The 15,358-nt window shown below is 46.3% G+C and overlaps 1 protein-coding gene across 1 annotated transcript; it reads right to left on the reverse strand.

Moving 5' to 3' along the window:
* Window positions 1–4,396: 4,396 nt before the first annotated feature.
* GUCA1B (guanylate cyclase activator 1B) lies at window positions 4,397–7,808 on the reverse strand. Its single transcript, XM_035561573.1, has 4 exons — window positions 7,605–7,808; window positions 6,605–6,754; window positions 5,157–5,271; window positions 4,397–4,524 (listed from the first exon to the last, which is right to left on the reverse strand). The coding sequence occupies exons 1-4, from the start codon at window positions 7,806–7,808 to the stop codon at window positions 4,397–4,399; spliced, it is 597 nt and encodes a 198-aa protein (XP_035417466.1).
* Window positions 7,809–15,358: the final 7,550 nt, after the last annotated feature.

Raw genomic sequence — 15,358 nt, forward strand, 5'->3', positions numbered from 1 at the left:
GTGCATCTTTTTTCATTTGACAGCAGTTTACCTGGAAGCTTTTGTACTTCCGATCTTATAGTGAATTAATAAAGATATTTTACAAGATTATTTCAGGTTTTGCTTTTTCTTTCTTTCAGTCAATCACTCTACTTCCAGCAGAACAGATTAACTCTCTGATGCAAGGGCAGAGACCTTTGTTTTGGCTCCATTTACAGTTCTTTTGCAAGACAGCTCCGTCCTGCCCTTGTCCTCTGCCCAGAGGGAAAGAGCCCTGCCAGCAGCTCCTCCTTCAGCCTCCCTCTCCTCTGCATTCCCAAGAAGCTGTAAGAGGCCCCAACAAGCCTGATTTCTATTTAATGGGAAACTCCTAAAGACAAAGTTATTCTAAAAAGGCCGCCTCAGAGTAGCCGACTGGCCAGACACCTTGCAGACCTCAGCGTCTCTCTCAAAAGGATGTTTTTTCAGCCTCAAAGAAAGCAAATTAAAAATAATTAAAAAGTAATATTGTGACTCTCTCTGCCCTAATCATGCCTAATGAATTTATTTCAAAATGGTGGTGGCTGTTCAGCTGCCAGCCCCAGGAGTATTGCTTACTCAGTGACTGCCACTGGTGAGTGCGGGAGTGGTGATTTTGGGGAGTGGGCATTGAGGGGCAATGGACGATGCCCGGGAGGCTGCACAGGAGGTCTGAGGCCAGGGCCCAGCTATGCCCCCGGTTTGCAGGGACTGCACTGGGAGCCCAGCTGTTAGGAGTCGCAGCTACACCAGAGCCACTCAGCGAGTGATTTGCAGTAGCACCACGCAGTTATCTCTGGGGTTTAGATGTCTACTTGGCAAGGGCTGCAGAAGGCTCAGCCTCGTGGAGCACTGGAGGCAGGCAGGCTGCTGAGCCCCTGGCCCCAGACTGGCACCACACTGTCCCCGCAGTGCCCTGTCCCTGCAGTGCCCCCTGCCTGAAGCCACCACTGAGATAAGGGACATCCTGCGTGCCCTACAGCACAGCCCCAACGTTCCCATGCCATGCATCGCATCACAGAATACCATTAGATAACCTTAGGTATGAAGCCTTTAAGGGTAATGCATTTGAGACTCTAAACTTCTGAGGTGCACTTTGGTTTGAAGAGGAAGAGGAAGCAAAGAAATGAGTAATTCTCCCGTACAGCTGGAGCTCAGCACCGGTGTGGTGAGAAAATGACCAGGTACAAGAAGTCAGCCACAAGAAGCCACCAGGACGAGCAGCACCGGGCTGCGGACGTCCTGGTATGGCTGCTCTGGTTTCTAACACAGCACTGTCAAGGGGAAGCTGCACGCAGGTGCTTTGGGGATGACCTGGACACAAACCCTTCCTCTGGGCAGCCACCAAACCCAGCTACCCACAGGTGAACCTTCCCTTGCAGGATACCAAGGTCAGACAAATAAAGAGTATGGCTAAGCACAGCGAGGTAATTATCCTCCTTCCTCCTCGGCCTCATTATTGCTGCTGCCCAGGACTGTGCTCAGCACCTTCCCTGGGAATGCCCCTTCCTGAGAGCTCTAGGATGCCCTGCCTCCTCTGCTCCCAGACCCTTGCAGCCAGCCCCCTTCAGCAGCAGCCTCATCTTCAGCTTCCTAACCCGATTATTTCACCTCCAATCCTCCCCAGCCTTGGGTACATCAAACATCAGTGCAGGTGGTAAGAAGCTCAGAAAATCAGATGGCATTTGCCCTTTCCGAGCCATCCCATTTCCCCATTTAGACCAACAAGAAATCCAATCAGTCAAATCCAATTCTTGCTGGGCTGAGAGTCTGGAAAATGGATTATGCAGAATGTCTGGCTTCAGTACCTTGATGTGAGTGTCGAGTTGGGTTTGGGAGGAGATCAAAGCATTTATACCTGTGGATTTAAAAAGAGGACTAAGACTAAAGCACCTTGTGATTTCTCGACAAAAGATCACAAGATTGGTAAGAGATTTTCCACTGGGTTATGCCAGCTCTAACACAAGGGTTATCCCCATGGGCACCGCTGCTGCCTTGTGTCTGCCCAGGCATCCTGCACCTGAGCCCAGCGCTTCACTTTGAGCCCGAAACTCTTTGCAGTTCCTGTTTCAGTCCTGGCAGGGGCAAAACAGGCGCCCTCTCTCGGCAGCACCATCAAGCAACTATTTCAAATTCCATTCAGAAAGTGAATATTTATCGTACACATGCTTCTCATTGCCATTTCACAGCAGTTAAACAGAAGACTCCTTTCCTACTCTACATGCAATACCATCACCTGCCTTATGTTTGTCTTACTCAGGTTTGCTGCTGCACTCAGCTCCCATCGCTTCCCTCAAATCCATTATGTCAGTCTTAAAAACGATAACTGTAGCCACTCAGGCCTTCAGCTTCATTCTGAGTCAAAAATACTACAAAACAAATTAATAATCCTTTATTAAATTCTTGTTACAAAATTTCTACCACCAACCACACAAGTGCTCAGTGTTAGGATGCCCTCTACCACCCCAGCACAGGACTGCGGGTGTGGGAGGTGCCCAACATCTCCTCCAGTGACTGGTCTCACCAGGTGAAGAGTATGGAAATTCAAAACATTTATGTAAAACTGCAGTATGCAACTCCATAACTAAAAATTGTGAGAAGCAGAAGAGAAGTGCATTACATTGCTTGAGACGCTGAAACTTGAGGAATTAGAGATTTGTACCTATCATGAAAGCATTGGCCCATGAGTTGAAAAATCAGCGAAGTGAATCTTTTCTTCCAGGTCCTGATGTTAGCTGGAAGTGAGATTTTTCTTTCAGGTCTTTGACTGATAAACTATTGACTTGAACGAGCTTTGAACAGCAGAAAAAAATAGAAGTCTAATCTACTCTGATAAGTAGACAGGCCACAAGCGAATGTATTTACAGAGAACTCTTAGGCTATTTAGAAGTGGAAATGTATATGCATTTGAACTCTAGCACTGATTATGCCCTACCCTAAATTCTTCCTCCCGTTCTGAAATTTAAACATTGGTTAAATTGACAAAACCACAAACCAGCAAAATGATCACCTAGCGAAAGATAACTGTCATGATTAAAGGCCACAAAAAAAAAAAGGGATTGCAAATTTCTTCATGGACATGACTTGGCCCAGTGATCCCGTGGGAAAATAGGTAAAACAGAAAAGCTCATGTTATTTTGCAGGTGAATATTTTCTTGTAAAAAATCTAATAAATCCAATGAAAGTGAACCAAAGTATCAGTGCAGCTCAAATTCTTTCCATATACATGTACTTATATAGGTATATGGGTTAGCTGTAAGAACAGTAGAACTCAACCTACAAGCTGCGCAAATTTTATATCTGTAGCGTGGCTAAATTAAGTCCAGTGTAAAACCACTGTACTAATTCAGTAACTCACTTGGGTTTTTCTGTCACTCGTTCCATTCTGCAGTCCTGCTGACAAAGCAGCACCAACCCTGCCATCGTGGTGAGACTGCTGAGCAAAACCCAGCTCTTCCTGCATCCTCATTCCACAGGGAACTTCTCCCACTGCAGGGAAACTCCTGGAGGTACTCCTGGCTTGTTCAGTCTTTGCAAAGCAGAGAAAACTATCCTAAAACAATGATTCAGTAAAAAACAGGGCCTCAGAAAGCAGATCACATTCATGCAAATCTGTCTTCTAGATGTGGTTGTTCAGAGGTACAGTTCCTACTGCTGCTTGGCATGGAAATGCCATTTTTCCAGACCCACAAAAACCCATTTGAGTGGGCGTGAGGAGCTGACTCTGGTCCACAGCAGGAGACACAAGGAGTTACCTGTCCACCTGCCCAGCCCATGCATTCTATTTCCCTCTACTGTCTGCAATCTTGACTTATATCTAATACAAACCTCATAATGTACTTCTCATTTGATAGTGGTACATCAGCGTTCGAGAATTATACATTATTAGTAGTATAATCTACTAAACATGTGTACATATTACAGAACAGACTTCCTGACTGCATTAAGTCTGCCATCGGAGCACCTCAATTGTTGTCCCTTTTGGTTTGATGTTTGTACCTAAAGATGTTAATGATGCAGGCACTACTCTGTGCTGGAGATGGTACCACCGCATCAGGATTTCTCACTTCCTGATTCTGTCGTCAGTGTTAGGTACTGCCCAGGATCCATTGCAGTTAGCCACGAGAAGTTTGTTCCTTGGGGTGTAACCAAAAGCCAGAGCTGGCAAACATGGTGTTGTGTACACAGGAAGACTTATTCATAGGCCAAAAATAGTCTCTGGGTACCAGGTGTCCTTGCAGCGCACGGGTTTTAGATTGAGATACGGCTTCTTAAACCACTTAAGTTTTCATTTGGATGCCGAGATTGCATTAACAAGGAAAGCCACTACTGCCCTGGAGTAAGAGAGCCACAGCTGTAGTCTGCATCACTTTTTCTGTCATGTCAAAACTGGGTTCTCTTAAAACAAAGCACTCTTCCGCCTCTGCTCCGAGATCCATCCCCCAGGGTTTACATCCATCTGCAACATCTTCATCACCCACTTGTCTTTCCTGGCCCCATCAATGAACTCATCAAGGGACAGCTGCCCTGTGTATGAGGTGAGGAGGACACAAGATGGGGAGACAGAACAGGACAGATAAGACAAGAGGACAACAGGAAGCCAAAACCACCCACTGTATTTCAGAAGGTAATATTCTAATAAGACAAAAGCTATATTTAATTTCCCCATATAAACTATATAGGTCAGCTAGCTAAAAAAAATAAAAAATAACCACACCATAACCCAATCCATTCACACCTGCCCTGTCCCTTTGGCTAGCACAAAGCATTGCATTGGCTCACACTTGCAGCTCCAGGAGGAGCTCCACTGCAAGTCTGGTCCTGCAGGCTCCGATTTGGCTGGAGCATTGGCTTTACTCAGGCTGGGACCTGCTCTCTGGCTACTGGGGACTTTCAGAGAACACAATCTGTGCAGCCTCAAAATCCAGACAGAATAGTGAGCCCTGGGTATTTTACATTAAAATAATATTATTTCCTCCTGCTGTACCAAGTTGCTCTTGATTCTGACCACAAACAGACCAGAATGAAACCCAACATGTCTAATATGAGTAACAAGATCATCCTAAGTGATTTCTTGATAAACATAATTAAAGCTAGCCTGCCCAGCACAGATAACTTTTCATTATGCATGAATGCAATCTGAGACATCAATTCCTTACCATCCCCGTTCTCATCCACTAACTGAAATATCCTGTCCACAACCTCCTCCGGTGTGAGCAGCGGAGTCCTCTCTTCCACCTCTGACCGACACACTTTCTTCAGCTTGTAGATAGACTGAAAAGAAGATCACAGGTTAGAAAAAAAGGTTTGGAAAAAGAGCAGTGGTGAAATTTGTTATTTTACCAGCAGTGTAGAGGTCTCGTAAAGGCTGCAGTTTTAATCTTTTTCTTGAAAAATCCCCCTCCAAACTTATGCTCATATGCACTGTGCCTTGAAACTGCTGCCTCCCATCTGTTTCCCTTATACAAACAGGTCAGACCTCACAAGGCAAGAGTTTTTGCTAGGAAAATCTAACTTTTCAGTATGATTTTTTCTAAGGCCTGAGAAGACCTGAGGCCAGGCACACCTGGGTTTACCCAGCCCTCTCTCCCAGGGAGCTCTTCCCAAGCAGCAAGATCAAACCTGTATTAGCACACATTTTGACCCCTGGTTTCCGCTCCACTTTGCCACTGGAAAATGGCAGGTTTTTTAATCTATTCCTCCCATTTTATCCAAACATGACAACCACCTGTTCATTATTATCTCTGCTCATTAGGCTGAAGGGTTTTGTCTGATGTCTTCCCAGAGAGGGGATTAGCAAGGGCCTAACACAGCTCTGGCCAATTCCTGTCTGACCTCAAAACTATAATTGAACCTGCCCCAGACTGGCTCCCCCAAATGCTCTCCCACCTGCCCCTGGTGAGGCAGGTAGCAAGCTAGTTGCTTTTTCCCAGCTGCTGACTTTCTAAAGACCTTGCTTTCCATAGATACAACTTCTCTGGTGATGTCTCTTGATTCTACATTTTCCCCCAAATCCTAAAGTATTTGATAACCATTGATTCAAAAACTATGCTGTGAAAGGGTAACAGCACCCGCATCGCAGGGGTGATGAGTACAGTCATTAAGTTACCTAAAGTTACATAGCAGTAAAAACCCAGGTACCTGGTGTCCATCTGTCAAACCACATGCCTCCTCTCGCACCTTCACAGTCACTAATTAAAACTAAACATAAACCCAGAAAATAATAATTACAAATGAAATTCCTCTGCTAATTTATGCCTCCCACTGTGTTCTTGCCCACTACTCAGGCAGAAAACTTGCTCCTGAAAGGAGCAGGGGGTGAAACCCTCTTCCACTACCTAGGGCAGAGAATTTTGGTGTAAAAGGTCTGGAAGGAAAGTCAGAGCAGAGACACAGGAACCCCACAACAGCTGCCCACTGTTGGTATAGTTGATCCCTCTCCCCATCAGGCTCCACCAAACCATTGACCCTTTCACCAAGGTCAGGCATTTTCCCTTCATCACTACCCTTTAGCTGCTTTGAAACCCAGTTATCACAAAAACTGGATGCATCATGATGTTGCCAAAGAATGATTGCTTAAATAACCGATTAGGCAATGCCTACTTACCTCAACAATTTCTAGCAGCTCAGGTTTGTCTATGCAGCCATTCCCATCCTTGTCATACACTTTGAACGTCCACCTCAGCTTGTGTTCCAGTTTTCCTCGTAAAACAAGATTCAAGGCAGCCACATACTCCAGAAAATCAATGGTGTTATCCTGAAGAAACAGAAGAGGATCCGAATGACACAACTGTGTACAGTTGACAGAAATCTGTTAATAAAACCTGGATTAGAAACTGCCAAGAGACACTCCTGGGGACAGTAATTTCTGTGCCTTTTAGAAGAGCAGAGCAGCAGTGAGCACAGCCGTGCCTCTCTGCACCCAGGCGTCCCCAGGCATGACAGTGGAGAGCAAAACAACTCTCTTGCAGTGCAACGCTTGGGGGCACCAGCCAGGACTCCAGAGAGGAGTTTAAGTTTAAACACCCTGAGATGACAGACAATACAGATCACACAGAGGATGGGGAGGCAGAGGAGGATTGGTGCCGGAGGCATTGGCAAGTCAAAACCAGGATGTCCGAATTGGTCAACATTCCTTTACTTTTGAGTATCTAAAATCAATATTTTGTTACGTGCCACCTGTTCTGACTGCATATACGTATGCATGCTTCCTCCATGTATATCAAGCCTGAGTCGGACTTTCCTCCACTGTAACCCCTCCCATCATAATATGTATATATATATATATATATCTTATTTTTTTCAGTTAGCAGCCTTGGCTATTTGATGATCTTAAATGTAACTGCCTAAACTTAAACCTTTTAATCCATCCACAACAGTTGAATAAGGGTATTCTGTCCTTATTTAACATACAGATTTATGAGATAAGCCCATCCCAGTCCATACAGAGCACTACAGCATGTGCTCCTTCTCCTGCCCTAGCAGTCCCATCACCCTTACCTTGCTCATGAAGCACAGTAACAAGGGTGGGAACTGCACCAAAAGACCTCCAGCTTACAGAACGAAAAGGCGGTGACAAATCCGTGTAAAAACTCCTTTCCACTTACCCCATTCTTATCAAAAGCTCTGAACATGTTTTCAATGTACTCTGCTGCTTCTCGGTTATCCTGGACCCCAAAGAACCTCTTGAATTCATGCATGAAGAGGGTTCCACTGGGACATTCAACCACAAATTTCTTATACCATTCCTGCAATTCAGCAACATCAATCTCTGCTTGCTCCCCTTCAGCATTGGTGAACTGCTGTCCCATTTTGATCTGTAAATCACGAGGGAAAGAAAACAAAAGGAACAAAAAGAAAATCCAAAGTCCTTTGCTTGTATTGTCCTTTTAACACTTAGTTGCTTTCTTTTCTTTTTCTTCCTTCTTGCTGTTTTGTGCCTTTATTTGATATTTTGTCTTTTAATTTATTCTTCCTCCTTCTTCTACAGGCTGCATTCGCCTCCACAACTCTGTGCACTCACTTGGTGATTGTAGAGTTGCTTCTCATCATTAGGGAAGAATAACACGTGGTAGCAGACATAAAAATAACTAAGATCATTAGGAGATTCCCACCCATGGGTCACAGAGACCTTCTGATGATCTGGGCTGTGCCCTATTTAGAAGCAGACTCCAGAGGCTCAGGGTCCTTCTGCACATTAATGCCTTCATTTGGGAACTGAGCTTCCCTTTACACATCACCTATAACCCTGCTCACTTCACTATGGGTTTTCTTAAAGAAGAAAAAAAGTGTAGTAAACAAGTTTCCTAACGGTTTCTCCAATAAATGTATATGCCACCTGTTTGTAGGGGATGCACCAATATGAGTGAAATAGGGCATATTAACAAACAACACTTACTAAGAGGAAATCCTGATAAAAATAAGTACATACAATTCCACTTACATATGGAAAAACTACTAATAGGACTGCCAGCATGTAAGGTAAGTTGAATAAGTTCTACAGGCTTTATTCTGTACAAAATAATAGAGAAAATAATTAAGTGCACATGGAAGCAGATGTGCTTATTTGTCTATTTTTCATGTTTCATTATTGAAATTCTCAATTGATAGTTACAGATAGCTTTTATTTCTACGCACACACACCCAAAGTTGAGGTTTCTTCACTTTTGTGCCTTTTTCTGTTAAAGTACTTCTGCCTATTGCTTTTAGGCAGAAATACAGCTCTAACAATAGCCTCTTTTAATTGTGTACTTGCTTACCAAAGAAGCCTGGTATGAGGCTGTACAGAACCACCTACTACTAAAGATCATACTCCTAACACAGAACCTTCTGTTCTTCCTGCTGGAGTCACCAGCTTTTACCCACATCATACCAGGTGTTCCGAATCCAACCATTTATCTGTGTCAGCTGGAAAGAAATGACCTGTAGCTATAAATGTGCCTGAGCCAGGCTGATGTGTAGATAGGATTCTCCTTTCAAGAGGATTGGAGTAGTATTAATGGGAAACAATAGTCTCCACATTGTAATAATGGTAAAGACCACCAGGATTTAAGCTGTTCTTTTTTAGAAGTAGATTGTTTTAGAAAGAAGAGTTTCTAATTTGGAAAATCACAGGTTCACAGTCATCTCAAAAGTGTTATTGCAGAAGTATTGCATGTCTGGAATAAGGTTTTCTCTGAATCTGCTTATGTCTCTAAGCACCATATCAATAATAGTGTAAGCATAGATATAAAAAATACACGTGCGGCTTTGCTGGAGCATAGCACAACTTTATGCTTCTCTTTTTCATATGTAAGCGTGCCTTGGCAATGGATGGATTCACTTAAGAGTATTAAGCAAGAAGAGGATAAAAGCTATACAGCAGAAATAACGATGGATAGGGAAGACCAAGAGAATTATCAGGAAGGTTAAGCTCTTCTCTTTTAATGAAATTAGATTATTTTTTTGTGGACCTGGTAACTTAGAGGAATTGTGTTTTTCCCTCTCTGAACCTAGAAGAACGCAACAGGATCAATAAGCTTAATCCTTCCTTTTACAACTGCTGCAGACAAACTTCAACCCCCGAATCTAAGATAACTTGTATGCCGCAGAGCAGCGTGACGTTTGGCTCATCAAGAAGTTATAGTGCATCTACCCACTGGTGTTTGCATTTCAGCTAGGCCTCCTAGAAGGAAGTCTTTGCCAACTACTGTTACTGTTGTATTTGTTTTGTTGCATTTTCCATTTCCCCGTGCTCAGTTGCCTTTACTGTATGAAGGGCTTTTCCCCTCAATTGATATTTTTTTCATTTTGCCTGACACTGGTGAGGTCACAGCTTCCCTACCCAGCTGACAAACATGTTTCAAGAAGTGGAGGTACTTCTGCTGGGAGGCAGGCAGGAAGGGCTCTGCACGTTTTGCACACTGGTGCGGAGCCTTCCACCATTTTGTGCTGCGCTGCTGCACCGCGGCTGCAGGCTGGAATGTGAGCGCTGGGAGCACGGAACAAGACTCTGCATGCCTGGGACATTATGTTGCCTCATTGCATAATTTTGTTTTGCCTTATGGGAACTCAGCGATCTGTTCCCAGGAGAGAAAATGGTTCCTCTTTGTTTTGATGACTACAATCTTTTTCAGCTAGGAACAAAGGACTGAAAGAGACTTGAGTTACAAAGTCTAACTGGTGCTATTGCTGGTATCATGACATACAATCACGTTAATAAAAGTGCTGATGGTTTTTGGCACTGAAATTAAATCCCATAGCTCCTGGTATGAAAATTCCTCTGCATATGCTCTCATTGTCCTAAGTGCGTAGTCTGCAGACTGCTGATAGAGTTGCTGTCTCCTAGCCAGCGGAACATCGCTTTAAGATGTATTGTTTATCAATCAAAGGAGTTCTCTATATGACTTGAAAAAGAGATGCAGGTAGAGGTAAATGTAAGCAGAGATAATTTACAATAATGAAAAAGAATAAAGAGGTTGTGCTATTTGGCTCCTTGGAGCGTTAGGATCAATGCTTTATAAGGTGATACGTACTAACAGAATATTACATCCAAAGAGCACTGGATGATTAGTTGCAAACAGGTAATATCTGGTTACGTGTCCTGCCTAGCAAGCTATCCCTACATTATCACCTATACAGTTTAAAAGCTGCAGTTTCCCAGCCAAGAGGATGGAAAAAGGGACGACTTATTTCCCGTCAGCTCACCGACACAACATGCTGCCACATGCTTCGGCAACGGCTGGTAGAAACTCAAGAAAAAAAAAAAAAAACCTTGCAGAGGGCTGGGAAGACTCATTGGCTTGGCATCTGCATTGCCATTCAGCAGAGGCTGGAGGAAGGTGGCAGGGTGCAGGCGGGCACAGCTGCCCACTGCCATGGGACCGGCTTCAATGAGACAAGAGGCAAATTGAGTTCCTTTGCCCCCACTGCAGCAACCCTCGTGTAGCCGCCTTGTTCCCTTCTGTTAAACTCACAAGCCCTTATCTGCCCCGAGACCGCTCTCAGTGGGCTGGGCAATCTGAAGTGTCCTTAGGGCAGGCCTAGAAGGAGCTGAGCTCTGCCCAGTGCCGCTTCCAAGGCATCTGGCCACAGGGGAAAGCAAGCCTGAAATACCCTTACGTTCTCCTGTCACCAGCAGGACAGACGTGTGGACAGCAGGAATGCGGGGCGGATGTACGGCAGCTTCTGTGCCGGCCGCTTGGGGATAGATCAAAGATCCCTCAGACTTTGGCTGGGAGTTCAACCTGATGCCTCCGCGCGTCTCGTCTCAGGTGCTCGCTGAGCTGCCATTCCTTCGCACATTTTTCTACAGCAGGAATAACGACGTGGCAAAGGTATTATTATTACAGGAGCAGCCGTCGCTCATCTACCATATCAAAAATGGTCAGGTAAAACTAGCCAAACACGTCTAAAATTCACCAAAGCAGCACCAAATTTTCTTCTTTCCCATGAAGAAAACGCCAGCTTTAGAGTCTCGCCTACTGTTTGTGTTTAGTGCCAGACAGATTTTGTTACCTGCTGACAAACTCCTGCTCAATGTTACCTCCAAGTGGCTACACTTCAGCGATGAATGAAGGCTGAAATGTTTACCTGGCACTTGGCACCTCGCAAGGCACACTTTCCAAGAAAAATACAGAATTACATTTTCTGTTTGTGTGAAGATTTTCAGCATTTTGCATTCATAATTCCAAACCCTTGGTGTAGGATTAAGAGCCGGCTGTAGGTTAGCCTTTCCTAAACCAGGACTCGGCACTATCCACAGAGTCCGTGAGTAGAAGGGAAATTCCCACTGTTTTTTCCACTTCATTGAAACCGAATAGTGAATTATTTGATCTCTTGAAACCAAGATTCACCACTGAGTCACGGCTCCCCACCTACGGGACGAGCCATGAAAGGCGAGACGCGGGGTGTCCGCGAGGGATGCAGCGGGGCTGTGCGGGCAGGGACGAGGCGAGAGGAGGACCATTTGTGCGGCGTGCCCACGGTTGTGCGGTAATCGCACACGGCTTTACGTTTTGTCCTAAAACTTGATGGATGGATCTGCTGGGCCAGGTAGGTTTTGCACTGCGGAAAAAATTAAGAAACTTTTTTTTTTTTTGTAAAAAAAAAAATAGGAAGAAATCGTTTTTTTTTTTTTTGTAACCCCAGAAATACTAAGAAGCCCTTTTTTTTTTTTTTTGTACCAATTCCCCTAACAAAATCAGGGGGAAGGGAGGGCGGGGAGCGGCGCGGCTCCCCCCCCCCCCCCCCCCCCCGCGGCCGGGGGCGGGCCGGGGCGGTGCGGCTGCGCCGGGCGCACCTGGGCAGGTGAGGGCGGGGCCGCGGGAGGGAGCAGGGCGCGCCGTGCCCGCTGCCCCCCGCCCGCCGCCCCCCCGCCGAGATCCCCTCGCCCCCCACCCCCCGTCCCCGACGCGGAGAGCCCCCGGGGTGAGGAGCGGGCACTGCCGGTAAGTGCCGGGGGGGTCCCGGTCCCCGTTCTCCCGGGGCCGTGCAGCCGCCGGGGGAGTTACGGGAACCGGAACGCGGCGGGGCGGGTGCCCGGGGCTCGCTGCGGTCCCCTCCACGGGCGCTCGGCCCGGGCTGGAGGGGGCGCTCCGGGGGCCGGGGCCGGGCTCGCCCTCCCCGGTTTAGCCCTGGGCTACGGCTTTCGGGTCGGGGCCAGGCCGGCCGTGGGCCGGGGGTGGTCCCGGTGCAGGTCCCGGCCCTGCCCTGCCGGCAGTTCCCGCACCGCTGCCCCCCCCGGCAGCCCAAATCGTTCGTGTCCCCGCCGGGGCAGTCCCGGCCCGGCACCGGGCGGAATTCACCCGGCGGGGCCGGGAGTGCGGGAGGCGGCCGGGCTTCGGGACGGGGGAGCCCGGGGGCTGCGGGGTTTTGAGAAGTGATGGTGGGTATTGCCCCGAGAGGTGGGAGCCGTGGGGTCCCCACGCAGGGAGGTGGTGAGGTGTCAGAAAGGTGGGTGCGAGGTCAGCGTGCTTCTCCGGAGGAGTGCTAATTCTAAAGGTTGAGCCTTTGGGGGTTTAAAAAAAAAATATATATATATATCTATAGGATAAGGTAATGAAATGAAAGTAACAAGTGAGGAATGAGGTGCCAGCCTGTGGCACTGCAGAGATGAAGCCAGAGAGCACCCCTTCCTTCCTCAGAGGCGTTGTGAACGGGTTGGGAAGGCGCTGAGTATTCGTGGTCGTGCTGGCAGAGGCTGAAAGAGTTTGAGCTTGGAAAACCTGTGGGCTACAGCAACATGGTAAGAGGTGTGGAGGAGGGAGCCAGGAGGGGACGCGCGCATCCTTCACACCCCGCTCTGGGTACCAGTGTGGGCAGAGCCGCGCCGGAGCAGGGGAGCTGCGCTTCTCCTGCGCCCCAGCATTGGGAGCAAAGAACCCCTCATTCCCAGGGTTTCCCAGGATTTCAGCCCCTTTCCAGCCAGGTCGAGGCAGACTTGGGTAGTGTTTTCCTGGTTTGCTGTTGCTCTGACTGGCACCTGCGCTGAGAGTCACCACGATTAACCGCGTCTGGCCCCGACCTTTGTCACTCGTCTGCGGCCATCGGGGTGGCTGCAGGATGTCTGCTCACCCCTGAGTTTGCTGGAGCTGTCTGGCCCTCGCAGCTTTCTGAGCGGGAGCGGCTTCTGGCGATGGTGGACCCTTGTGGGATGGAAGTTGAAGGCTGCAAGGGGCTGACTCACTGTCTGTGCTGAGCAATGGGATTCAAGTTGGTTTGCTCTCTGTTATTGTGTCAACAAGCCATTGGTGATAAAAGGTCGTAAAGCATTGTAACGTCTGGTATTGACAGAGGCTGTCTGTGATCCAAGGGACAATTCAAACCCAATACAGCAGCGCCAGCGCACTGTCCATGTGACTGAATTTATTTTGTTTGAGAGGCAGGCATGAATTTTTCTCCGTGGTGTATGGGCTTGTATTTAATCTTGGCCTTGCAAATGTGTGTGTACACAGTGTACGTTATTAGAAACAGAGGGAGCTGCTTAAAGCAAAGTGCAAAAGAGATTGTGGGAACAAGCTTTAGTTAGGATCTCTTTGTTGCAAGAAATCGCTGTTTTTCCCTTAGCAAGTGAAATCAATACATGTTGTGCTGTTTTTTGGTCTCAATTCTAAGTCCAGGGTTAACCTGGACTTTGTGTCTTTGCAAACATGCTACTGAGTGTGTAATTCTGATAGGATTTTTGACATGAATAACTAATGCGGTAGTTCCAGAAGGATGAACAGGATTCCTTTCTGATGTTTGCAGCACCTGTGAAGCAGTCTGCTAACATGCCCAGGTCCTTGACTAAGCACATTTTCAAACTATTACTTAAACATGATTTGCAATTGATTCTGAGCATTTTCTTTGTTTAACAGATAAAAATAAGTTGTGCTCAGATTAATTTTGTGTGAACGCTTGCATTTGAATTGGATCTGCTGGTATTTGAACAAATAAAACCTGTTCCTAGAGTAGTTCTTGGATAGTTTTTTTTAATCTCCTCTATCTCTGCTGCGAGACACATCTTGAAACTCCCGTGGCAGTATTCAGGGCTTATGGCAAAGGATTTACTTATCCTGTAACTGCCTTATTAATGGAAAGTTTGCCATTTTTCTCATTGGTTTCAAGATTTACAAAATGAATTTGCAAGTGACGCCTCCTAAGCACATGTAGCGTGTGTCCCCCTCCCAGTCTCAAGATACCAAATGCCGTCTTCTTTTGCAGGGGACAGTCATTAATTTTGTATCTGTGACTTTGTTCTGAAGAGGAAGAATATTGTTGGTTGCAAATGTAGTATCAACATGGTACCACTTAAAAACAGTAAATTTAATCCATTAACTCCGTGGCTTTTTTTTTTTTTTTTTTTTTTAAGAAATTAAACATTAAGTCAACATGACTTGATTTTTAGTGTCAGTGCAGACTTGCAGTTCATCTCCTTCTGGATAAACATCCTGATTATTATAGGTCAGCACCTTACGCTGGTGCTTGCAAGTGATTATATTGCATTCAAAGAATTCAAGAAAAAGTCATGAAATGACTTTAGGAGGAAAGTCCATCTGTGTTAAACCAGTCCCCTCCACTTCAGCCGGATGGTTCCACCTATACCTCAGTTGGGGCAAAAGCTTCAGATTCGGCATGTAGTTTTCTTTTCCTTCTCAATGCAAGCCTGGCAGGATTGAAGAAAAACTAGATGAGAGATTCCTGTTTGCTAAGGGGTACGTGGAGGCTTTTGAAATTCTAATGTCTGTTCTTGCTGTGGCTTGTTTGTGGCTTTATCTCCTGCGCAGCACTTACAGCTCAAGTTTGATTGGGGCTCACCCTTCCATGTGCTCAGTTAACACGAATAATGCAGGTGGTTGTTCTAGAGACATTAGCAGCGTAGAAACATCACTTAGTGATGCAT

The sequence above is a fragment of the Cygnus atratus genome, chromosome 24, assembly GCF_013377495.2.
Source record: "Cygnus atratus isolate AKBS03 ecotype Queensland, Australia chromosome 24, CAtr_DNAZoo_HiC_assembly, whole genome shotgun sequence".
NCBI classification, from domain to species: Eukaryota; Metazoa; Chordata; class Aves; order Anseriformes; family Anatidae; genus Cygnus; species Cygnus atratus.

Coding starts and splice junctions, on each gene's coding strand:
- GUCA1B (XM_035561573.1), bottom strand. CDS start 7,808: ATGGGACAGCAGTTCACCAATGCTGAAGGGGAGCAAGCAGAGATTGAT. Junction 5,272..6,604: donor AGCTGCTAGAAATTGTTGAG/GTAAGTAGGCAT, acceptor TCTTCTTTTCAG/TCTATCTACAAGCTGAAGAA. Junction 4,525..5,156: donor AGTGGATGAGAACGGGGATG/GTAAGGAATTGA, acceptor CCTCATACACAG/GGCAGCTGTCCCTTGATGAG.